At 33.4% G+C, this 27478-nt stretch overlaps 1 protein-coding gene across 2 annotated transcripts in view; it reads right to left on the bottom strand.

Moving 5' to 3' along the window:
• The window catches only part of LOC110024128 (protein COFACTOR ASSEMBLY OF COMPLEX C SUBUNIT B CCB3, chloroplastic), a 31207-nt gene extending 5234 nt beyond the window's left edge, over positions 1-25973 (bottom strand). The window contains exons 1-2 of one of the 2 annotated variants that reach the window (XM_020723910.1): positions 25819-25973; positions 25651-25681 (exon numbers count right to left, since the gene is read on the bottom strand). In XM_020723910.1, coding sequence (XP_020579569.1) covers positions 25651-25662 — 12 coding nt within the window. In that variant the 5' untranslated portion in view covers positions 25663-25681; positions 25819-25973. Of the gene's footprint in view, positions 1-25643; positions 25682-25818 lie in introns of both variants that reach the window. The other variant, XM_020723909.1, reaches the window with a different exon arrangement.
• Positions 25974-27478: the final 1505 nt, after the last annotated feature.

Below are 27478 nucleotides of genomic sequence, written 5' to 3'. Positions count from 1 at the left end.
AAAATAAATCTGTGTTTTGACTTTAACTTGAGATTTCTTAAATCCATGACAAATTTATGAGATTTAGGAGATTTTACTTGTCCTCTTTTTCTTAACAACGTTGATGTTGCATTGCCTTCTTGCAAGATCCTGATGAGAATGATGATTTTACATACATTTTACATAAAGGATCTAATTGCATGATCTTTTTTATATTAAAAATATTCTTAATTTATATAGATACGATTGTGTATAAATATGTAATTGTTGAAATTCAGAGTAATGCGAAATATTTTTATTGGTATGAAATGAGGTATTAATAACCATTACATAAATCTCCTATAAATACATGGCACTCCTTTTGTTGCCAGAGAAATTGCCCCTAAATTAAATCCAGTTTTTATAATCATATTACTTGTTCTGCAAGTTAGAAAAAGTTTTATGTGATTATACATACCACTAATTTCTTATGTATTTACATGTCTAACACCTAAAGTGTTTATCTTTCTTTTGGGGCATTTCGTGTTATGAAAAAAATATTTTAGACTAATCCGTTTATCTGACAGTACAAAATGAGTAAAACTAAAGAGGTCAGATCATCAGTCATGTGGGATAGAGAGATCACTATTATATTTTGTGATCTCCGATTGTGGGAGGCCGAGCTGGGAATAGACCATCCACCTATTTTAACGAAGAAGGGTGGCAAAATCTTATGGTTAAATTCAAGGAACTAACTAAAAGGGATTACGATAGAATGAAATTTAAGAACAAGTGAGATCAATTAAAGAATGAATGGAAAATATGGAAAGAACTCAAAAGGGGGTAAACGAGATTGGGTTGGGATCCACTGAAGCGGACAATTGATGCACTGGAGGATTGGTGGGCTGAAAAATTAGAGATAATGACATACCTACGATTACTTCTTTCATTATTTTTCACACTAAAATGGTTTCACTAATGAAAGTTGTCATATATTACAGGCAGTGCCGACAGCTAGAAATTCAAATTCAGTAGCATTGATCCAATTTTGAAAGAAAAGTTCGACGGCATGTTCAGACGGGAGCTCATGCTTTCACCCCAAGTGAGCAGGGGTTTACCGACTTACCACAAGTCATGGAAACAGAGCAGGTCAGTGAGTCAGGAGAAGGGCCCAGCCCAATTCACACAGATGTTCAATCCACAAGCGTGTCAAAGTGGCCCAGGGTGGACAAAAAGAAAAACAGAGTCACATTCATTAGAGGCACCATAGATAAACTGGTTGAATCCTGCATAGTTAAGTCTGCTAGCTCACAAGACAACTCAATTGAAGAGTGTCTTCAGCTCCTAGATACATGTCATAAAGTTATGGTGGATAGACAGCTCAATGTCAATGCTATGAAGTTGGTAGAAGGCCCAACCCGCAAACAGTTACCTTTGAAGATGGATCCAAAATACCGAATTGATTACCGCTCTTTCAAGGAAAAGTGAGTGTTTTAGGATATTATCTACTTTTTTTTTATATTAATATTTGTAAAATTTGTGTCATGGATTGTTTACTTTTTTCATGGATGCATAGCTGGATTTTTTTATCCTATTATGCAGTGATTATTATATCGATTATGTTATGTTATATGTATTTTATCAAATGTCCTAAGTTCTTATTTGTGAAGTTTTAAATATTATGGTTTTCAAAACTTTGTAGTATGGATAAAGAACAGTTGAACTACAACCGCAAAGTCGCTATCATCATTACACTGCTATATCATTACTACCTTTCCTACGTCAACCGAACCCCTTCTATGACATCAAGTCATAATGGGGATAAATGTGTCGGTGAGTTATTATGGAGCCACCCTACACGGTTTGCTAACAAGTTCCGCATGAAGAAAGAGATATTTATCGAACTGCTTAATGAAGTTGCACGGCTCAACAAAAATGACGACAAGAGAGGTGTTGGCAATAACCCTCTACAGCTTATCCCAGAATGAATCCATTAGAGGAACTTTGGAGTGATTTCAACATTCATCGAAAATTATCAGCAAGTATTTCTCGGTGAGTTTGAATGCTCTTGTGAGTTTGATGTGCAAGATAGTTAAGCCCGAGGATCCAACATTTCAGTCCTTTCCTACACATTACAAATAACCCTCGATATATGTTCTTGAAGGTATTTTCTTAACATAACATTCATACATGAACATGATTTACATGTGAAATGCTAATGGGCTATACCTTGAATGTCAAGACTGTATTGGAGCTATTGACGGAACGCACGTCGATACACGACTATTTAGTATAGAGAATGAGCCATGGAAACTTAATTGCATAAGAATTAAGTGGTATGCATGTAGATCTTCCTGGACATTTTTTTCAGATAAGTAAATATATAAAGATTTTGAGGTATGTATGCATTTTTTTTTCCCTCCCTTTTTTGGATATTCCTTCTTTTGAAGGTTGTGAGGATGATGATGGCTCCATCCATCTATTCATTCAACTTTTCAATAAATTTAAGTATGGATTGCCTCTTAGGGGCGGTGATGATGTTCATGGCAAAGCTTCTATTGTATTTACTTTCTCTAATTCCTTTTTTTTACATTGCCGATTTAAATGTGGTGCTTTTGGATGTTTTGTGCCGTGAGAAATATGATTCAGTTGGGAAGAGCTTTGGCACTCCAATGGCAACTCCTTTAAACAGAAGTTGATATATATTCTTTTTTGAAATGGGGGACTTAAGTGGACATATACATGTGCAGAATTCTTGACTCTTATTGGTATTTATGCACATAGCACTTAAGCTGGACAAGTACATATGCAGTTTTTTTGTCTCTTTATCCTAAAGGGTATGTGTGCATTTTTTTTTTTTAATTCATCAAGTATTTATGTATCTAACTAACACCCAAACTTCAGGTTACACCCAAACTTCAGGTTTTACATACATACCATCCAATTCTTATATATTTACATATTTAACACCCAAACTTCGTATTTTGACACGTTCCACCTTATCCTAAGACATGGTTTGGGGCATGTTAAAAAATTGCTGCGCAATTTAAAGCTGTAGGTTGGCTCAACCTTTGCATATGTTTGATTTAGCTCGACTAAGGATGAGGTTGCACCCGATCTTTTTGCACACAGATACGACATTCTTGCAAATATTATATACATATCAATCAATTCTTATTGAATTTACATAACCAATACTTAAACTTTTACATGGGCCTTTATGGTATTTTTTTGGCTTGACGATTCTATGCATGAAAATATATGGCAATAGCATATTCGTCTAAAGTTTTGAAGACTTTGCATGAGGTTGAAACTTTTTTTTAAGTGTTTGGTATGTAAATATATAATAATTGCGTGATTTGTATATAAATACTCGCATGGTTTGTATGTAAATTTCTCTTTTCTCGTAGGCAAGATTTTGCCACTTGTTCTTATGGTGGGCAAAAAGGTACAAACATTCATTCTAAGCTTTTAATGTGGCCGCGGTTTCTAACCTATTTTAATTACATTTTGGGCTGCAGTTTTGCTTTGAGGAGACTGTTTTTGGCCTTGTAGTTGCTCGGTTTTGGCTATGTGGAAACTCGGTTTTTGGCCTTGTGGTGGCTTGGTTTTTGGCCACTTGCCAAGTTCGGTTTTGCTCCTTAGGCTGTTGTTCCTGTTTGAATGTATGTTGGAGCCTGTTTTAATGTTTTAAGAGGTTGATTTCTTCGAGATTTTTTAAGTTGCTGGGGTTGGTGGTTTCTTGTTGCCTGGCCCTGGCCATGAGTTACCTGCTGTGACTCTCTTTGTGTTGCAAGGGGTGGCTTCCTCCTTGTTGTCCCTGGCCGTGAGCCTCCCCGTGGTGGTTCCTTTTATGTTGTTGGTTGGTGGCTTTGCCTGTGTTCCTTCCCCGGCCATGAGCACTTATATAGAATTCCTGGGTGGTGACGGGTTCATATGGCATTAGAAACTTCGGACTTGAATTGGAATTGAATGTTTTGTTCATCACGAAATAAAGTATTTTAATTTTTGAATATTTGAAAGAGCTTGGATGCCCCTTTCTATGAACGAAGCATGAGATATTTGGGAATGTTTCAGGGCCAGTCCTACCGGCCAAATTGATTGTAATATAGGAGAAATAAAAGATGAAGAATTTTATGATATTTGGGAATGGCTTGGAAGTTTCTTAGTTGTATCTTTTGGAGATGTTTCATGACTAGCATGGGGAGCGTGCTTCACCTCTTTACTCATTCGAGAAATCCCGCCAATTGAATGTTTTTAGACTAACCTTTCTACCGTTTTGGCTCCTCTTTTCTAAATTGATTTTGGAGGTGGGTTATTCTTCTTTCTTTTTCTTTCTTGCTTTTTGGTTTGTTTTCCTTGCTTCTTGGTTCGAGTTTTAGGTGTTTATGTCTGATACATAAGTACGCATATATAGTCTTTTGTTATATATGAAACCATCAAGCAAGGTCGCAAGTAGGTCGGTTTCATTTTGGGGCTTAGGGCGGTGATGACAAAGGCACACCGGTAGTAGAGGGGAATGATATTTCATCCTACGACATCAGAACCCAATTCAGGGACCCGGTAAAATATAGGATGATAATATCGTATCATTCACCGACACGAGACTAGCGGGAGACTCGTACCTTCTTAGGTTGTTGGCGGTCCTACGCCTGACGACGTGATCGGGCGACGTGATCGCTCGTGGACAACTATAATTTTCAAAACTGATAAGAACAAACACGATAAGAACAGATACAATATTTATAAAAAATATTTTCACTACAAACAAAATTGATATAACTTTCTTTTTATATGTCTGAAATCCAAATGCATGCTAAAATACAAATTTTAAATATTTTGTAGTTTGTTGTCCACTTGTCGATTACCGGAACCGGGCTAAGGAGCACCCTCCTAAGTTAGGTTTAGTAAAACCCCCTTCTAGTTGAGTGGCGGGCTTTATACATTCGAGTGACTGATAGTAGCATTCGACGTCCCTCGAGTATAAATATATAATATCTGAACCTAGCCCCGAACCGAGTGCTTGTGATTTTCTCTATTTGGATTTTTTGTATGATTTTATTTGAGCTTTTGGTAAAGCACTCGTGGTCTTGTTCCGGGATTTTCCCGTGTTTTCGATGACTTTCTTCAAGTTGTCATGCATTGTTTCTCTTGAGTCCTGTCGTGGGCTATTTGCCGCTTTTTCTCGAGTTTTCCAGGTGTTGTTTCCTTCATTGCTCACTTTTACTTAAACAATGCATGCTAGCTCATTTTTTTTAAATTTTGTCACTATACCCATATCTACTACATCGATCACACTTAAGAAGCAGCGGACCTCCTAGGTATATGATACACCAAAAATATATGCATTTTTAGACCTATATTTTAAACATATTTTTGGTAATATTGCTCTTTAATGAAAGTTATTTTGATGTTTTCTTGCATGTTGATATTTAGGGCTTAAAACAAAAAATAAGAAAAAATGATAAAGTTTAGAGTCAAAATGACTTTTTTGAGGAAATACTCAGTGTCGGCAGGGCCAAGAACAGCGCCGACGGCGTAGAACAACCGAAAGCTGGAGAATTTTTACTCAGCGCCGACGGTGTCAGACTACCATCGACGGCACCAAAGAAGGTTCATACCCCGTTTCTAGAAGGTTCGATGTATTTGGACAATTTTTTAAGAGTTTTTGGAGTCACCTCTTGGAGAACCGACCTTGGGCTTTATTTGGGGCCGAATTTTATCAGAAAACGGGAGAAAGCGGGCTCCACTATGTTCATTTTTCGCTCCACAACGTTCCACCACGCCATATTGTTATAATCCATCTTAATTTCACTACTATATTGGAGTCAATTAGTAATTTTGCTTTCATAGTTTAGTTTTTGTGGTGAGACTTAGTGTGAAACTTTTTGTAAGAGTGTTGGAGAAGGAGAAAAGTGAGAGAGTTCTTCTTCCTGCATTTCTAGGGAAAGGCTACAAAGGATTTGCTTTGAGAAATAGATAAGTTTGTTTGTTTATTTAGTATTGTATGAACTTTCTTTTATATATAAAATTTTTGTTTTGTCGTATCTTTCTCATGAAGTCTGAATAGCTCCTTCTATCTTTCCCCCTACTCTGAGATATGGTGAAATAGAGAGATAAAATGAATGTGTCATAATTAAAATATAAAATGAATTTTATTATTTTTTAACTCCGAACTTAATTTACTTTTCAATCTGGTCAATTGATTTGTTAAAATATATTGTGAAACATATGATCCGGGAAATTGAGTATGAATTTTACAACAGAGTGAGGGTCACATTTGATTTCATGAAGGAGAAATTCATTCAAGAAATTAAATACAAATAAATAGGAAAATATTCTTTGTTGGGTGTAGAATTGGAGAATCTTTAGGATGACAAACTGAAATCCCCAATTTGGTCTTAGTGTTTAAATACTAAAGCGAGAGTTAGCTTTCAGGTGAAGAGAAGTAAGAGCTCTGGAGTGGGAGTCAGTATCCTCCTAGCCTAGTCACGGATTTAGGGACTAAACCTAAGATTAACCAATGATTTTCTATGCACTGTATCAGAGTAGAAAATTAAAATTGTTCTTATTTGACACAATACATATTATAAACATTTATCTTATCTCATGTTACCAGAATTTTATTGTAGTGGGAATGATATTTTTTCACATTAGAAATGTTCATTACATAAACATACTGAGTAGATTAGTAGTTATTATTCAAAATTTACATTTTTGTTTTGCTAATAGTTAAACAATTTAGTTTGGTTAATAACTCAACATTCGAAATTAGTGACAGTCATTTCGTTTTATTTCATGTAAATTTCCTCTTAAAATTTATCATTGTTAACTTACATCTTCCCCGTAGGATCGATCCCCGTAGGATCGATATTTGGGGTTTAAATAGAAAATTCATTATTACTTGATAACGATATGTATACTTGCGTAGAATCTCATTATTAATTGTCTATAATTATATATATTTTACACAAATTACTTTTCATATAAAGATCAAATTTTTGACGTTGTAGTGGTGTCAACTTCATAATGGTGTCAACTTATAGTGGTGTCAACTTAATAAATCCTTACATATAAAAATCGGGATCAAGTTTTTTGCGTCATTGCTGGGGAAAGTAACGGTTAAATTTAATTAAATTAAATAATTTTGGTAAATTAAGAAATTTAGATAATATATGTATATATACAAATATAAAAAATCAAAAATAAAAAAAGGAAATTTATTTAAGAGTTTATTTTTAAAGAATTTTACTTTGCTTACTTTATTTGTTTATGTGAAATATTGGATCTGAAGGTTAGTACCTTACGATTCAGAATTAGAACGTACTATTAGAAAGATTCGAAAACAACAAAGAGAAATTGAGAATTTGAAAGAAATGACAAATAATATAGAAAATCAATAAATGAGAATCGACAAAGACCTTTAAAAGATTATGCGAATCCGACAGCAGATGAACTTCATTTAACTATTCAAAATTCTGATGTTGTTAATAATTCATTTAAGCTTAAACCTGCTATTATCCAAATTGTACAAAATAATCAGGTTGGAGGATCACCTACTGAAGATCATAACTTACATCTGGCTAATTTTCTTAAAATTTGTGCTACATTTAAATATGACAGAGTGTCTAATGATGTTGTTAAACTTAGAATTTTTTCTTTTTTATTAAGAGATAAAGCCAAGACATAATTAAATTCATTAGCACCTGGATCTATTAAGAACTTGGGGAGAACTATCACAAAAATTCTTGGCTTAATATTTTTGCACCCTAAAAAACTGCTAAGCTTAGAAATGATATTACATCTTTTTGTCAGTTTGAAGGGGAATCGATATATGAAGCTTGGGAAAGATTTAAGGATCTTCTTAGAAAATGTTTGTACCATGGTTTGTCAAATTGGTTAATAATTCAAACCTTCTACAATTGATTAGTAGGATCATTAAGATCTATTATAGATGTTGTTGCGGACGAATCATTAATGTCAAAACCTTTTGATGAAATATATTTTTTAATTGAAGAAATGACTACTAACAATTTTCAATGGTCCTCTGAAAGAGTAAATCCTAAGAGAGTAGTCATTATTCATGATTCTGATGCAATGTCTATTTTGTTATCTCAAATTGCTGCTATTTCTAAAAAGATTGATCAAATAGAAGTAAATTATTCTCAAATACCCACAGTATTAGAGGAAAATTCACTATAACAGATTATTGATACTCAACCATCTTATAAAACCTTAAACGCTATAAATAATCGAAATAACAATCCATATTCTAACTATTTTAAGTCTGGATGGAAAGATCACCCAAATTTTAGTTGGAATAATTATAATAATTCGGTGAATCCATCTGTAAATCTGAACAATCAAGGACATCCTAATTTTCGACCTTATTATCCTCCAGGATTTAACTTTAATCCTAACCCACAAGTTAAGGAAAAAAAATGACGATGGAAGAAGTGATGTTGAATATGGGAAATCAAATACAGAATCAAGGGGCTGCTATTAGAAATATTAAAAATCAATTAGGACATATTGCTACTGCATTTAGTAACAGACTAAAGATCAAAATAAAGAGCAAATTAAAGCTATTCAATTACGAAATAGAAAAGAAATTGAAACAAGAATCCAAAGAGAAACTGAAGTTGATGAAGAGAATAAAGAAATGGAAAATGATTAACAAAAAAATAAACAAACACAGGCTCCTTTAGAAAAACTATTACCTTCGTTTCTTCAAAGACTAAAGCAGAATAATAAAGATAAATAATTTACAAAAAATTTTGAAATCCTTAAGAAGTTAACAATAAATATTCTTTTTGTTGAAGCTTTGAAACAAATGTCATGTTATGCGAAGTTTATGAAGGATGTACAAAATAAAAAAAGGAAGTTTACAGGTCATGAGACTCTTGCACTCAGTGAAGAGTGTAGTGCTATTATTCAGAAAAAGCTTCCTGAAAAATTAAAAGATCCTGTAGTTTTACTATACCTTGTGCTATTGGTGAAAAGTTTTTTGGAAAAAACTTTATGTGATTTAGGAGCGACTATCAATCTTATGCCTTTATCAATCTTTAAACATTTAGATTTGGGAGAGATTTCCCCAACTACTGTAACTCTTCAGTCAGCTGATCAATCAATAACTTATCAAAAAGGAGTTATAGAGGATGTATTAGTAAAAGTGGATAAATTTATTTTCTGTAGACTTTATAGTATTGGATATGAAGGAAGATAAAAAAATTCCTATTATTTTAGGGAGACCATTTCTTGCAACAAGAAGAGCTGTAATAGATGTACAAAAAGGAGAATTAATAATGAGAGTTAATGATCAAGAAGTAAAATTTAATATAGCAAAAGCTATGAAATATCCTGAAATAGAAAAAAATAATGAATGTTTCAGGATGGAAGTAACTGATTATCTAAGTAATGAGCAATTTAAGAAAGAATTCAAAGATAAATTTAAGGAGAAATTTTGAGAATGAAGATGAAATTAAAAAAGAAGATTTGGATTATATTCAGGGCAAATTTGAAACGTTAGACGTATTAGAAAACGATAGTAAAAATCTTATCTCTTCAAGTATTTAACTACCTGAACTTGAATTAAAAGATATTACCTGCCCATTTAAAGTATGTACTTTTAGGAGAGTCATCTATATTGTCGGTTATTATATCTTCCGAGTTAACTGAGATTTAAGAACAAAAGTTAATAGAAAAAATTGAAAAAGTATTAAAAGACTTTTGGATGGACTTTAGCAGATATTAAAGGAACTAGTCTGAAATTAATACTTCAATTTGTATGCACAGAATTTTATTATTCGAACAGTATGAACCTAAAGCTGATCCTTAGAGAAAATTAAACTCAATAATGAAAGAAATTGTTAAAGCAGTTGTTAAGAAAGAAATTTTAAAATTGTTAGATGCTGGAATAATATATCCTATTTCAGATAGTGTTTGGGTAAGCTCAATTCACTGTATCCCAAAGAAATGAGTGACTGTTGAAGAAAATGAGAAAAATGAATTAATACCAATAAACCAAGTAACTGGGCGAATTTGCATTGACTATAGAAAATTAAATATGACCACCAGAAAAATCACTTTATTTTACCCTTTTTAGACTAAATGTTGGATAGATTGACACGAAATAAGTATTATTGGTTTTTAGATGGATATACCGGTTATCACCAAATTCCAATTGCTCCAGAGGATCAAGAAAAAACAACGTTTACAAGCCCATATGGAACATTTGTTTTTCATAGAATGTCTTTTGGACTATGTAATGCACCTACAACATTTCAAAGATATATGATGTCAATTTTTAGTAATTTTATAGAATATGAAATGAAAGTATTCATAGACGATTTTTCTGTATTTGGGACTTCATTTGAATTATGACTTAATAATTTAAAAAAGTTATACAAGTATCTGAAAAAGTCAATTTAATATTAGATTAGAAAAAATATCAATTTATGGTTGCAGGAGTATTGTTCTTGGGTATAAAATTTCTGAAAAAGGCATGAAAGTAGAACCTGCAAAAAATCCAAGTTATAGAAAAATTACATCTCCTAATAATGTTAAATGGGTGTGAAGTTTTGTAGGACATGCTGGTTTTTACAAGCGCTACATAAAAAATGTTTCAAAAATAACTAAACCCCTATGCCTACTTTTATAAAAAGATACGAAATTTGATTTTAATGAGGAATGCATAACAACGTTTGAATTATTAAAGAAAAAATTAGTCACTACACCTATAATAGTACCAACTGACTGATAAATTGATGTGTGATGCTAGTGATTATGCTATTGGGGTCGTATTAGGACAAAGACACGAAAAAGTTTTAAAAGTTATATATTATGCTAGTAAGACTCTAAATGAAACTCAAATTAATTATACTACTACTGAAAGAGAGTTATTAGCTATTGTTTACGTCTTTGATAAATTTACTTTATTTAATTAGAATTAAATGTATAGTGCATACAGATCATTCTGTTATTAAATATTTAATGCAAAAGAAGATGCTAAACCAATATTAATTAGATGAATACTTCTATTACAAGAATTTGATTTTACCGTAATTGATAGAAAGGGAAATGATAATCAAATAGTTGATCATTTGTCTAGAATAGAAAAGAAATAGAAAAATAGAAATAGAAATATTAACTAATTTTGCAAATGAAACTTTAGAGAATTTCCCTAATGAACAATTATATAGTATTGATGAAATGGATGTACCGTGGTATGCTGATATAATCAATTATATTGTAAGTGATATTCTACCACCTAATATAAAAAATCCACAATTTAAGAATTTTATGTATGATTTAAAAGACTATTTTTGGGATAACACATTTATATAAACAATGTAAATATCTAATTATTAGATGTGTACCTTATGAAGAAATTCAACAGATAATTGAAAGATGTCATGATTCTAAATTTGGAGGATATTTCGGAACAAATAGAACTGCATATAAAATTTTACAAGCTGGATTTTATTGATCTACTATTTTTAAAGATGTTAATGAATATATTAAAACATGTGATAGATGTCAACGTGTAGAAAATATATTTAGAAGAAATGAAATACCTCTAAATTACACATTGAAAGTTGAAATTTTTTATGTGTGGGGATTAGATTTTATGGGACCATTTATGCCTTCATTTGGAAACTTATAAATATTACTTGTTGTTGATTATATGTCCAAATGGATTAAAGTTATTATTGTACCTAGATGTGATGCTCGGAGTGTTTTTAAATTTTTAATTAAAAATATTTTTACAAGATATGAAATGCCGAAAGTAATTATTACTGATGGAGGATCTCATTTCAATATCCCATTTTAGAAATAAGAGAATCGAGAAAGTGATAAAGAAATATGTTAATATGCATAGATTCTCTACTCCTTATCATCCTCAGACTAGTGATCTAGCAGAAATATCAAATCGTGAAATTAAACGCATTTTAGAAAAAAATGTAAATTCTTATAATTTGGATTGGTCTACTAGACTTGATACTGCATTATGGGTATATAGAACTGCTTATAAGACTCCTATAGGAATGTCCCCATACAGACTAATATTTAGAAAAACATATCACTTACATCCACTTACCAGTAGAATTGGAGCATAAAGTATTCTGGGCGATTAAAGAATTTAATTTTAATCTAAAAGATGCTGGTGAGAAAATATTATTGCAACTCTATGAACTTTGCAACTCAATGAACTAGAAGAAATAAGAAATGAAGCATATAATAATGCAAAAATCTATAAAGAAAAAATAAAAATATGGTATGATCCGAAGATTATTTAGAAGAAATTTGAACCTGGACAAGAAGTTCTACTATATAATACAACATTGAGATTGTTTCCAGGAAAACTGAAATTCAAATGATTAGGACCATTTAAAGTGATTAAAGTTTATCATTATGAAGCTATTGTGATTAAAGATCCTAACACTGGAAAGATATTTAAAGTTAATGGACATCGTTTGAAACACTATTATGAAGAACACATACCTCAATTTAATGAAGTTTTAATGTTAAGCCAACCCACTAAACAAATGGTATATCGGGTTGACGACGTGAAACCAAGCGCCTCTATGTATTTCTATTTAGTTTGTTACTATTTAGTTTGTTTAGTTTGTTAAGTGTCTTATATATTAGTATATAATAATCCTACATAATTGCATTTATTATAAATTAAGTCAAATATTAGTATTGGAAGAAATGTTAAAATCTAATTGAACGAAAAATGAAAATCAAAAAAATTTGGTCACTGGCGCCGACGGCGCCCAAGAAAATGGATCTCAGTGCCGGTAGCACCCATCGGGAGCGCGGGCGGCGCCGAGAGCAATTGGACGGTTCCTGTTGGCAGACTTTGGCGGGATTTCGCTCCATAATAACTGACGGGAGGTGTTTTTAAAGTCCTAAGAACTGCCTAGGATGCCTAGAAACTTTCTATTTTCAAATTTCATGGCTTCTAATTCCAAAAATACTTCAGGGTATGGAGTTTTCAATAGAATAAAGTTTATTAATTTCGACGTGTAGAGATTATACAAAGAAGAGATTGATCAAGGAAAGAGGATTTGTTAATCATGGGTTGATCAATCCAAGTGCTCCAGTTGACAAGATTATTCTGCAAAGGCGATGGGAAGTTCTGTGTTACACTACCACTGCGGTTGTTGTACCTGTAGTGAAAGAGTTATATGCAAATCTACATGAAATTACCCAAGGAGTTGTCTTCGTAAGAGGTAAAGCTGTACCATTTACTCATGTGATGATTAATGAATTGTATATGATAGAAAATGTTTCAATCTATCATTATGCAAATTTCATTCCTACGCAAGATTTGATGCAAGATATTTATAATTTTCTAACGGATGAAAGTGATATGTGGGAAGTACGAGATGAAGGATATATTAGTTTTCCTACTTCATAACTTAATCAAATTTCGAAGCAGTGACATTTCTTTATTTATGCAAAATTAGTCCCTACTAAGAAGATCAGTAGAGTCACCAAGAAGAGTGTTATTTTAAACTACTGTATTCAAATGTAGAAACCTATTGATATAGGTTAAATTATATTTAAATCTGTGATGGAAATCATTATTAATGGGTCAATTTATGAACTAGGGCATCCTTCTACAATTTTTCTGATTTGTAGTCAATCCCAAGTGTCATATGAAAATTGGGAAAAAGTTTTACTATCGTGGGAGCTCATGATTCCTATTGATGATCCGTATGTTGGTAATGGAAATGAAGCACTAAATGCTATTATAGATCATTCTTTACATGCTTCAACTCCATTAATGTCACCAACAGTTGGAAGTTCGCTTACTTTAGAGAAGAAATTGAAGAAATTGAAATAGAACTTCAGAGTATTATGAATGCAGTGGGAGATCTCAAGTACTTTTTTTATCACTTAGATTAGAGAATGATTATTAAGTACCTTTTTGATCACCTAGATTGGAGAATGAAAGAAAATTTTTAAAGCAGGATGAGTTCAGATGTTTAAAGAAAATGGGTGGATCGAAGAAAATTCGATAGATCAATTCCCGTACCGATTTTTCTACAACCTATATGTTCATTACCAATCTATGGGAGATATTAGAGGAGGTGAAAACACTGAAGATGAGGCTGAATGATTGAAAATTGTGAATTCTCTACTTGCTTAAAAGTGTTTAGGTGTTTAGTGTAATTGTGTGGATTTGGTTAGGTTTGATTTAATTTATTTTTGCTTTAGAATTCTGAACTTTGATTATGTGTATAGTTTTGTGTCAACGTTTAATGTTGTGGTTTGATTTCAACGCTGATTTATAATTAGTTTGCTTAATAGGTGTGAATTTGTGATTTGTGAAATGTGTTTGTAAAAAGTGTATTTTCAGATATATAAAAGACAGTTTGTTGTTGTTTGTGAAAATGATTGTTTGTGAAATGTGTATTGATGAATTTAGATAAAAATTTGTGTTTAAAAATACTAAAAACTTAAGAGAAAATTGAAAGGAAATTGAAAATTTAAAAATCAAAATAGTGAATTTCGGTCCTTCAGCGCCGGCATTGGAGCCGACGACGCCTTCGACCTGAGAGCAACGAATTCAACCTTTAATTTGCAATTTTCACCGCAAACCTCCAACTCTATTTTTACCCCTTGAGTTACCTTCAACCTTCGATTTTCACACTTAGGGCTTGATTTTGGGCGGATTTGAGGCAATTTAGAGGCAAAGGAACTTCGAATTTCATCTTCTCTAGGTAAGAGCTATACTTTAAAGTAAAAATTTTTTATTTTCAACAAAAATTTTTCTCACATTGACTATATCCGAAATTTTGAAATTTTTGAGAGATTTTGAGAAAATGTTTTGGTGAAGAACTCTTACTTAGTGGATTTAAGTTTAAAGTGATTTACATTTTGATTTTCGGAATTTTGGGATTTATTCAGATTTTGTTTTCAAATTTTTTTAGATTTCCTATGGAACGTAGATCGAGCAAAAGGAAAATAGAATATGACGAGCAAAGGCTTATTAGCTTTAGAGTCAGTGCTCGATTTCATAGTCTTCAAGAAAATAAAAAAGTGATTCAGGACCGACGTTTTAAAAATCCGGGAGGAGAAGTTAAATGATTGATTATCGTTCGGCAGTGGGAAAACTTCTGTTATTTTACTGCCGATGTGATAGTTGGGATTGTGATGGAATTTTATGTCAATCTTCCTGAGGTTTCTGATGATTTTGTTTTTGTTCGAGGAAAAAGGGTGGAGTTTACTCCAAAAAAAATTAATGAGTTTTAGCAATTAGAAGATTTTTATAGATGGCAGTATCATTTGTTTTCTGCTACAGATCAAGCATTAGATGAAGTTATTTCTTTTCTGACTAGTGAGAAAGGGTCTTGGAAAATAAAAAATGGAGTTAAATTTAATTTTCCCTTTTTTATGTTAAATGTACTGTCTATGGTCTGACATTATTTTATTTCTGGGAGTGATTCCAACAAACCATCATAGTGAAGTGACCGATGATAGAGCCATCCTAAACTTCTGTATTCAGCAAGTGATGGATATAAATGTAGGCTCTATCATTTATATGAACATTCAATCTATTGCTCTGGGAGAGACCAATGGTGGATTGGCACCCTGCTCTCATTTACACACTTTGTGAGCATGCAGGAGTTGATTTCAGACCTGATGAGGAGAGGATTGAGCTTCAGAGACCGATTGGGCCTGCTAACATCAAGACTTATGAGTCCCATGTTGATTGGAGATCTAGAAGACAGGTCAGGGATATTCCTTCTACTTATAGAACCCCTACTTTTAGTGAGCCTACTTCAAGTGACCCCAGCAACAGGGAGTTGTTGGACCAGATGATGATTCAGCAGGGAGATATTTTGAGGATGGATCATAGGATGCAGAATATGGAGGCTAGAAATGCTCACACTGATGATCTGTTTCGCCAGAAATTTGGATCTGATTCGCCAGAAATTTGAATATAATGCTGCTTATGATGATGCTTTAGTGAGATATCTGAGGGGTGACCATATAGTTCAATTCCCCATTCAACCTACTTATAGTCCATATCAACTAAGATGATGACTGATGATCTTTTTATTTGTTTGTTTATAAATGTTTTATGTTTGTTCTGTGTGATTGTATTGTTTGTGTTATGTTGTTGTTGAGACTGTTGTTATATTATGTGAAACTGTATTGTGAAAAACTGTTTTCATTTTTAAAATTTAGTTTAGTTCTGTTGTTACAGCACTTTGTTATGTATTGTGATTAGCTCTTTCTCAGCAAATTTTATATGTATTATGTGCAATTTAATGTTTTTAGCCTTGTAGTTTTCATATTAGCACCTGCAGTATTTCAAAATTTATGTTCAAAAATCAGAATCTCCAACAGCATGAATTTTTTTATGTATTTAATATCTTCTTTCACCCTTTATTTTTAAAGTTCTTCATGTAAAAAAAATTCTTTTAAAAATTTAAGTTTGGGGGAAGAAGAAAAATCATTTTTAGAAAAAGAGAAAGAATCTAATTTTATTTGTCCTCAGTTAACTAAATTTTTAAAATTTTAAAACTAACAGGACGTTTGTTATTAAGGGTTAACTCTGGATAACTATATTTATATTTTTAAATATATAGTAAGTTTAAGTAGAAATTTTCAATAATAAAGGTTAACTCTAGGGGTTAAGATATTTTGTAAAAGAGAACAAGACAATGTTTTTCTATTTTTAGTAAAGAAAATTTGTATTTTTTAAATATTAAAAAAAATCTTAAACGATTCTGTAAAAAGGAAAAAATTAAATTTTATGAAATCTTTAAGTTAATATAAATTTGTTAAGTGAAGAAATGTAAAAAGTTTTTAACTTTATGAAGAGGATAGTCAAGTTTAAAATCATTAAAAACTATCCAGATATAGTAATTCACACAAAAAGAAAATGATCCTCAAAAGAAAAGAAAATAAGATATATATATATATATATGGGCAGAAGCTTAAGGAGATGTCTAATTTAAAATTAGCTTCACATTTTCTAAACTTTTTTTTTGAATGTTAACTTAATTATTAATGAAGTTTTGTGAAGTTCTTTTTCATATGAATTTGCTAAGTCACTTTAATATAACAAATTGCAATTTTTCTTGAAAGAAATAGAAGATCAAAAACCTTAGACTTAATTAATGAATATCTTTACACATTTAGTATTAACTGGAATTGTTTTGAATTTTTCTTAAATCAAACTATTATGTTTAGAGAACTAAAATATAGAAGTCTAAAAATTAAATTATTTACCATAAGTCATATTTTTATGTAGTAGAGAAGTTACTTGAGGGCAAGTAATATGTAAGTTTGAGGGATTTTGATACACCGAAAATATATATATTTTTAGACCAATATTTTATACTATTTTATACTTATTTTTGGTGATATTGTACTTTAATGGAAAGTATTTTTATGTTTTCTTGCAAGTTATTGATTTTTAGGGCTTAAAACAAAAAGGAAGCAAAAAAGATAAAATTTGAAGTCAAAATGATGTTTTTAAGGAAATATCAGCACCGACAGCTCCATGGTCAGCGTCGACGGCGCAAAACAACCGAAAGCTGGAGAATTTTTACTCAGCGCCAAAGGCGGTTCAGACCTCGTTTCTATAAGGTTCGATGTATTTGGACGATTTTTTAAGAGTTTTTGAAGGCACCTCTTGGAGAACCTATCTTGAGCCTTATTTGGGGCTGAATTTCATCAGAAAATGGGCTCCTCTACGTTCATTTTTCCCTCCATAATGTTCCACCACGCCATATTTTCATAATCCATCTTCATTCCACCACCATATTGGAGTCAATTAGTAATTTTTCTTTCATAGTTTAGAGTTTTTGTGGTGAGATTTAGTGTGAAACTTTCTGTAAGAGTGTTAGAGAAAGAGAAAAGTGAGAGATTTCTTCCTGCATTTAGAAGGAGATGGGTATTTGTTGCATCACTGATCGTAATGGAAAGTTAGATGTTTTAATAAAAAGTGGAAAGTGCTTTGGAAACTTTCTTCTTTCTTTTGGCATGCTAACCGATAGTGCAAATATTTGGTATACCATGCTTTATTTTTATTGCTAATGTGTTACAATACTTACAATCAGCGTCATAGTTATCCCCGTCACATCATCTTCAATCCCCCAACACTAATTCAAGTTGCTGTACTCTTACTCAAAGAAAGCCTTTCAAAAAAACTACCAAATGACCACTTTACCCTCAATCCTAATTAAGGCTTTGAGTCCTTACAGACCTCCACAACTTTGACAATTACCTGCCTAATTCAAGATTCTGCTTGGTGGAGGTAGTCTAGGTAGTTGAGGAGCAGAGATAGGTGGCTGAAATGGGCTATAGGTGGTTAGGACAGCAAAAGGAGGGACTGGAATTACAGTGGCAAGCGAAGCAGAGGGCTGGGGACAACAAGGGGCAACGAAAGGGAAAGATTGTAGAATGCAGCACAGTAAGAGGAGTGCTGTCCAGTGCAGAGGCAGCAAATGGGTACTGCAGGTACAGCAAGAAAGGGTGCAGTCTAGGCAGCAGCAAGTTGAAATGATGGTTGGATAGCACAAAAACAACAGATTTACTGTTTTCCAGATGGCGGCAGCGAGGATTGACGCTTGGGTTGGGGAAGGGTGGAGGTGGTTGTGCAAGATGGCAGTGATGCGTGGAAGGGAGGGAGGTAGCTAGAAATGGGGAAACTACAGAGAAAAAAAAGCAGCAACAGCTGCAGCAAAGATGGAACCGCTTGAAACGACATGGGGAGGATGGTGAACAGGATGGGGAAGACAATCACATCCTCAAGAAAGAGATAGAGCCGAAGAACTACTCAAACCCTTGGATATAGCTCTCAAAAAGAGAAACGGATGCTAATAGTTGCCCTGAACATAAAGACCACAAAAACCTCCTTGAAAATCCCAAAAACAATAAATATATAGGAAAAAATTAAAAAAGAATGAAAGATAATAGGAAAGAAAATATAAAAAATAAAAACAAGACAAATTTGATTTGTCTCTCGCAATAGCGAATCCCGTTGTATTGTAGCACCTACAATACCGCAAAAATTTGTGTAGGAAGCTCCTGTGTCAATCTCCCGAGGTTAGGGGAGCTTCACTTCATCCATTGAAGCTTCTGTCTCCACATGGTATGGCATCATGTCATTGAAGGTGGTGGAAACATTGTAATCTCATAGTAAGTCAATCCTCCTGACATTGACATTCCAAAGTACATCTTGATAAAATAAGTATTAATCCTATTTTTGCACTATCATAACTAGAATTGTACGTGGATGGGCATTCTCACAAACCAAACCTCGAGCAAGTAAATTTGCATATGGCTTCTTTCATACGTACTCATCCAAGTGTATCTGATAGATAAATATATAAGAAGAAATCAACTATGAAATAAAATCTATAGCAGATTGGAGTACACTGAACTATAACTACTCGGGAGATGTCTCTTCATTTTCTCTGAAAGGACGTGAATCCCACTATAGGAAATTTTCTTTCTAAAAATCCTAATGCAATTTCCCACGTTATAGTTCATCCATCATGCATGATCATCTGTCGGTGGGTACATTATCGATTTGAATATACTACTCAAAGGACTCTATACGGCCTTCTAGAAGAAGCTCGAAAATTTTCACCTTTTATATGTTGGACCTTGCTTAGTGCAGGAAACTCAGAAAGTAGCCTAAATATTTGAAAAGTTTGAAATTCTTTTATCTGGGGTTGTCAAGCCTATGATGTCGGTTCCCCATAACTCATGAGCATTTTGACCTTCCAATGTCAGTCCTGCTAATGCTCCTCTCAACCTCGGGAGATTGACCTATGTTCAATTTTTGAAATTTTCGTGATGCATCTTAACCTATGTTCAATTACCCTCTCCCATAATTTTAAAGTATGACACATCAACTTAATTCCTCTATAATTTGCACACTCTTGTGCATCCCCTTTATTCTTAAAAATGGGGATCAAAATACTCTTCCTCCACTCCTCAGGCATCTTTTTAGTTTTTAAAATAATATTAAAGAGTTTAGTAAGCCAAGAAACTCCCAAATCTCCCAAATATTTCCACACTTGGATTGGGATATCATCAGGTCCTACAGACTTTCCACCCTTGGTTTTCTTTAAAGCCTCCTCACTTCTTTTTTGCTAATGCGACGGTAAAAATGAAACGTTTTATTATTATTTACGATATTAAAATCACTAAGTTCGATCGTATTTTTAGAAACTTCATTAAAAAGTTTATTAAAGTAACTCACCCACCTATGTTGAATATCTTTTTTTAAGAAAAGTACTTTTTGATTTTCATCTTTAATACACTTTACTTGAGTTAAATCTTTACTTTTCTTTTCTCTTTGTTTGGCTAGTTTATACATATATTTTTCACCCTCCTTAGTATCTAATCTATTATAAAGATCATTAAAAGCAGAATTTTTAGCGTCACAGATTGTTCTTTTAAACTCCTTGCGAGCCGTTTGATATTTTCTCCAGTTCTCTAAGCTTTTACATTTAAACCAATTTTTATAACATAACTTCTTATATTTTATCTTTTCTTGCACATTATTATTCCACCACCAACTATTTTTATTTGTAAATATTTTTCCCTTTGATTCTCCAAGAACATCTTTTGCTACATGTTTAATAGCGTTTGTTATTTTTGGTTGGATGTTGAGAATACACCCTCAAAATTTTCATCTTTTCCTGGCTCAGTGACTTCAACCACTTTCTAATCCATAAAAGAGATCATTCTTTTGGTTGTGCAATCTGATTCAGTATGTCCAAATTTGTGACACTTGAAACACTTCATGTCTGGGATGGAGTTGGGAATGCAGATTGACATTACCTATTCTTCATTTTGAATCAATTTCTCCTGAAGTGGGGACTTGAATGTTCCCCATGGTATATTCTTTACACCTCAATCCAGGGGTTGAGCTCTGCTATAAGTTGTGGTGCCTCTCCACTTTTGAAGCTAGAGAGTGAACATTCGAACAATAGTAAGCTGGTAATACCGGAGTTGCATTTTTCGTTTTATCTTGGATCAAGTAGTGATTTTATCTTTTCCACATGCTTCCATAAGTACTTCAAATTTTCCCACAAAAACAACAAACTCTTCTTTAACTTATTGGCAGTTGCTCTTACCATTCTGTCCAATAGGAAGTCCTAGTATTCCAAGAAAAGTTCCACGTTCTGGAGCCATTCAATAAACTCATCCAAATCTCAGTGGTCATCAAAATATGGCGAGTCCACATTTATTGAAAATTTTGGCTTCTCAAATATTTTAGGTCAAATCTTCAAGGTAGAGATTTTCATCTCTGACATCCATAAGGTGTAATAGATTCACTCCATTCATTCGATCTATCAAGAAACCATTCTGGTTATAGGTGACCCCATCTAGATGGTCTCCTTTCCTCAATTTGATAGAGTCATTTTAGGCACTTAACGTAGTATTCACTGTTTCTCTTTCATGATAAACTAATGATCGGATCCAGCTATTGTCTCAATGGTGGCATGACTAATGTTTAGGTTTGTGTGGGTAGAAGAGAATGTATAGGAATGATGTAGGCTGGGAAAAAAATTTGAGGGTGGCTAGTTTAATAAATCAGCAATGCAAGGATTTTTGAGTGGTGGTGGACTTAGGAATGAGTATTCACATTCTAATGATGTTATAACATAATCCCATTAAATTATTAAGATTTATAGCATGAGTTACCACTGAAAAAATATAATCTAACAGCTCAATAAAAAGATTTCTTTAAAGCAAGTATACATGCCACAATCCCTCCCGTAAACTTGTTTTCTATCCTATACATGCCACAAGAAAAATAGCAGGAAAAGACAGTATCATAGCATGTAATAAAAAGAAATTTGATACCAGACAAGTCAACATAATAAAACATCACCACATGAAGATCAACAAAAGTAAATATAGCAATGTCCAATAAACGCGCTTAAGACTTCCATCCAAACACATATGAACCTTGCATAAATAAAGCAACAAAAACAATTGAAATAATTTCCAACAAAATTCAAGCAAATTTCAAAATAAAATTTAAAACAAATGCAAAACAAACAAAAGTAAAAAAAATGCTCCAAACCTAAGGTAACACGTGGGTTACCTCCCAAAATAGTGTTTGGTTTAACGTACTCAACCAGACCTAAAATACTTCTCTAGGATCAAAATTTCAATTTAAAAATCCCCAATCAATCTCTAATTTTTTTGTTGATTCTAGAGGTTTCACTAAATCCTCAAGTTTCAGATTCTTGCGACTTTTTCTTCTTAGTTTGATAATAGTCCTCCAGAGGGTATATACGGGGTTGATTAGACTTTCATAAGGGTGTTTTCTAGGTCTAAAAATCTCCCCATTAACTCTCCCTTTGGCAAATCAATATTTTCCTTGCAAGTTGCATGAAATGGATCCCTAACAAGTAAATAAGGGTTTCTAAAACTTTGGCTAGATTCTCCCTAGGTTCTTCAGGCTCAAGACCTAACTCTACTGGGTTAGTCTCCTACGTAGGTCTATCTTCCAAATCCTTCTTCAAGGGCCCTCCTATGAGTAGTCCTATAGGCTCAGCTGCCTCCTTAATAACTCTATGGGTTAAATAAAAAGTAAGGTTAATTAAAGTAATTATGTGCTCAACAAATATTTGCAAAGCAATACACAGCTTGTCAATGTGCCCCGGTCACAGAATGGAAAGTGTTTAGGCAATATATTCTTATGTGAAGAAGAAAAACTCCAATGAGTCATACACTGAGATCTGAGAAACATCACTCTTGCAGTTAATCTAAAATTTATGGATCAGATAAAGAGAAAACAAAGCCATTCAAATATAAAATGATTCAATCAATGAGATGCAATTACGAAGCTACAACAAAATGTTCAAGAGTGCAGCAAATGAGCATGAAACAAGTGCTTAGAATATCCCATCCAGTCATCCATGAATCACATTACCTATGTCTAAATCTATTTTCAATCAAATAAAAACATGTTTAGATATCTTAATTTATACTTTCATTAAAAAAATGTTAAAAATGTCTGGAAAACAAAAATAAAATACATTATTAATGCATAACACAAGGAGAATTGACGTGACTGTTAGTATAGGCAGAATGAATTTGGTTGTTTTAAGAGAGAAATTCCACTAGTAATGAAATTCACTGTTGACTTCATACTCGCTAATTAGAATGGATCATTATTCTAGCTCTCTCCATCGTCTTTTTCTTCTGCCACAAATGCCCATTATTACCAAAAAGAGAATCAGATTTTAAATATTGAAGCTATTGGGAGCCAAAAAATGAAAGGCTTTCCACATGAGTGTTAGTTATTGATGTTATGTCAAGCTTCAGTAATGTACTTTTAACATTGTCACACTCTTAGATCCCTTGACTATTTTCCACTTCATTTTTAATCTTATACCAGGGCATTCTAATCTATACCTTTTAATTAATCGATCACTGGTGATTGCATAAATGGAACAAGAAAAAAACTAAATGTCACGTATTCATGAACAAAAAAGGTAAAATAAATAAATAAAAAGAAATTATGAATTCTACGTTAAATTTTCAGGAGCAATCCTAGAAAAGAATAAATCTGAAAATATTCATAATTGCCCAAGTCCAAGAGAAAAAAGCCAATGAAAAAGCCAATGCTGTTTTGAGAAGATTGCAAACAGTGGGTTATAACTATGTTTAATGTTCTCATGAAGATTTAGCTGACTGTTGAAAAAATTCATAAATATCAAAGAGTTACAAGTAACATTCTACACACCTTTTATGTTATATAGGACTAACAAGTGCAGTGTATACGCAATCCCAATCTAAGGTGTGAGACCTCAACAACAACAACAAAACCTTTATCGAACTAAGTGTGGTCGGCTACATGAATCCTTTTTCTCCATTGTGTCCTATTTAGTGAAAAAATTTCATTTAATTCTAATAAATTAAGATCATTTTTTATATAATAAGCCCAAATCTTCCTAGGTTTACCTTTGTCTTTCTTAACATAAGTCGAATCTAAAACATCTACTCTTCTTATGGGATCATCAGATGGTCGATGTTTAATGTGACCAAGCCATCTGAGATGACTCTCTCATTTTTTTCCATCACCGGAGCAACACCAACCCTATCACGGATATATTCATTTCGCATTTTGTATCTAAGTGTAAAGCCACTCCTCCACCTAAGCATTCTCATCTCGACAACACTTAACTTGGTTTTATGCTTCTCTTTTAAAGGCCAACATTCAGCGCCATAGAGCATTGCAAGTCTCACCACTATCTTATAAGATTTTCCTTCAAGTCTAAGCAGTACTTTTCTATCACACACTTGAATTCTACTAAAAACAACCCCATCAAGATCATCACTTTAAACAGTAGACCCGAGATTGTGGTGTGAGACCTCATTAACAGAAAAATATAGTTCAATTTTCAAACCTCATATCATAATGGGGAGCTTCAGACAGCATTTTATTTTTGTACAATCTCAAAGTTTAAATAGATTTCATAATGATTTTGACTCCCACTCAATGTTAATGTTCAATTTGTTTCGAGAAAATATAAAGTTTAACGCTTCAGCTGTAAATAAATGCAGGGCAGGATGAACACAAATAATTCAAGACTTGCCTCAGAGATAAACATCCATTGTTAATATCAATATGCATTGATCGCTAATATCAGCATAAAACACTAAAAAACCAAGCTTTTTCTTGAATACCGGGTTAAAAGGAGACTTCTTTATCCATAACCATCTCCGATGGAAGTAACTCACTACTTCACAAAACATTGATACAAAAGCCAAAGCAAAAGTCAAATAACGTCACTTAGTGGCAGGCATCTCAAGTTTCACCTCATTGTCATTAAATTTTCATTCAGCTTAGATGCCTTCAACAGAATGCATCCAGAAAATGTTATAAAATCCCAGCCCAATTTCTCAACCATGCATTAATAACACACGGATCTTAATTAATCTCAATCATTCAAGTTTTAATCAGGATTTAGAAAAGCAACAGAATCTAAAGAGAATGGTTCAGGATAAAAATAGCAAGAACAATAGAAGGATTTAGTAGTCCGTCGGTGTTTACTTCAAACAAACGCTTTAGCTGAGCTAGAACAGCAATTTAGCACATCTCTGGAGCACAAAACTACTATTGACATGGTCAAGCTATTTTAATGAGAAAATAAGAGAATAACATCCTGTCTAGAAAACAAAAGTTATGTCTGCTTTCTAGGTGTATCATGCATTATTCCCTTTAAACAAGAAGTTCTAGGAATTTGCCGATGACATCTGACAAACAATTCATTTCTACAAGAATAGAGGGTAGAGGTAGACCTGAAGTAGTCGTTATATTAATTCCACAGAACAACATCAATGGCTCGAGTCGGATTGACTACAAAATCATGCACTAGGTACGCCTTGCGTATGGCATACTACTAGCCACCTACTACAGTATTCCATTAAACTAACTAAAAGTTTCCTATGTTTTAACCTGTGTTTTGTTCATCTCAGTTAGCACACTTCCAATTAGGGTTTTAACTCGCTCTTCTTCCAAAATGAAAGATTATACTGCAAGAATGCCATGTCCGACAAGTCCACATAATTTTCCACAAAACACAATTTTCTTCCCCTCATGATATTTTCTCAATTTAAAGCACACAAGCGTCAAAATTGTTAATGATCAAAGAAATTGAAGAAAAAGATAAACTCACAAAGAACCTCATATGACATCTCCGCTCTATTAGAAGCCCTGCCACAACAAAAACTTGGGTTAACCTTCTGCTTCAAAATGAGCAGCTGAGAGGTAAAAGAAAACAATGGGACTGAGCGTGAAGCTAGAAAAAAAAAAATTTAATAACTAAACGAAAGATGAAGGAAAATTGGAACCATGAGCAGATTGGAAGATAGGACTGGAAGCGTAGAAGGGCAATGCTGACAACATGTCCGTGTGATCAAATAAACGATAGGATGATATGAGAAATCTTTGGTTTCTGTTCCATAAACGCGCAACTTCACAACTAGATATTGATTAGGCTCGTTAGCAGTCCATTTTAACCGGACCTTCGCAGCTGCAACTTATTGAATAATCTGTTGATAAGCTGATTAAAAATAATCTGCTGATAAGCTGGGTGTAGTTATTACAAATTTTTATTTTTTTTGAAAAAGTCAGATCGCAATCAGAAAGCTGCCACCGCACCTAGACAGGTGCGGTGTGAAAACGCTATTTTCAGCGTTTTGAAAACGTATAAGCTGTGAAAACGCAGTTTACCCAAACAGGTCAAGTGCGTTTTCAAAACGCCACCGCACCAAATAAGCTGCCCCAAACGGACAAATCCTATAATCCGCTTGCAGTTCATATTGAATATATATATATATATTGTACATAAAAAATATGACCGCATGAATCTAGTTGAAGTTCAACGGATCTCCTTAAAAGGATACCAAAGGACTGCATGGGAATTGTCGAATGACAGAAGAGTCAAGCGTCGCTTCATTCAGCCGGAATTATCTGCAAGGCAAAGGGAAGTGCATCCGAACGAAGAAACATTAAGCGCTTGGTCTGAGGGACAATCATATATAATCAACTCCCTGAACTGATTATGGGATTCTTGTGAAGGTTCATCAATGATCATCCCATACCTCTATGAAGACCTCTTGTCGGAAGGAGAGTTGCACATCAGATTACGCTGACTCACCCTGTTTCAAATGGTCACCCTAGCGATAAGGTCTCTATAGGAGGTTTTCCTGAGATGGCTAACTGAATACCTTCCAGCTGACTGAAGACCTTCTAGCCCACCAATGACATTTCAGTCATCCGAATGATTACGATTCAACTGAATGCAAATATCAGCTGATTATTAATACCTCACTTCAAATAGTAATTAATACAAAATTGTGACAATGATAGTTATGAATATCAAAGGATCTCGGAGTTAGTTACAAATATGTAAAGGTGTAACGATGCATTAATTACATGTAATATTCCTATTAAAACAAGAACAAATATGTAACTAAGGTGACGTCCCTGTTGACCTCATTTTTGGTTGAGGTTTAGTTTTTTCCTTTTTAGTAGCCTAGGGTCTAGCCATAGGACTTTTCTTGTTGACTATTCCTAGAAAACTAGACATGGCACCCTCACCATTAGAAATGCTACCCTCTTCTCCACTCAACTTGAAGTTCCACATATTGGTCCTAACCTCTAAACACTTAGTAGGTGGGGTCACTGTGGGGGAAACTCAGGATGAGTCACCCTTAGGATTGCTAGACCTTAGGGTTGACCTTGAGTGTTGGTCTGGAGCTAAGGCACTCACTACACTTATCTACACTCACAATCACTCACTACACTAAACTCAAATTTCTAGCCTAGATCCCTTGATCTTTTGGGATACTCATGTAAATGGTCCCCTAAACCTACTAGCCCTAGGGCTATGGTTTGGCTAAGACAACTATGTAGGGGACCCAAAATGGGGTTCTCATTGGTCCATGGCTTATTGGTGATGATTGGTACCTCAAATCTACCAAAATACTCATCTTGGCCTTTTACCCC

Source organism: Phalaenopsis equestris, unplaced genomic scaffold (assembly GCF_001263595.1).
Source record: "Phalaenopsis equestris unplaced genomic scaffold, ASM126359v1 Scaffold000249, whole genome shotgun sequence".
Lineage (NCBI taxonomy): Eukaryota > Viridiplantae > Streptophyta > Magnoliopsida > Asparagales > Orchidaceae > Phalaenopsis > Phalaenopsis equestris.
The sequence above is the reverse complement of the archived record's forward strand: the minus strand, read 5'-3'. Positions and strand labels throughout refer to the sequence as shown.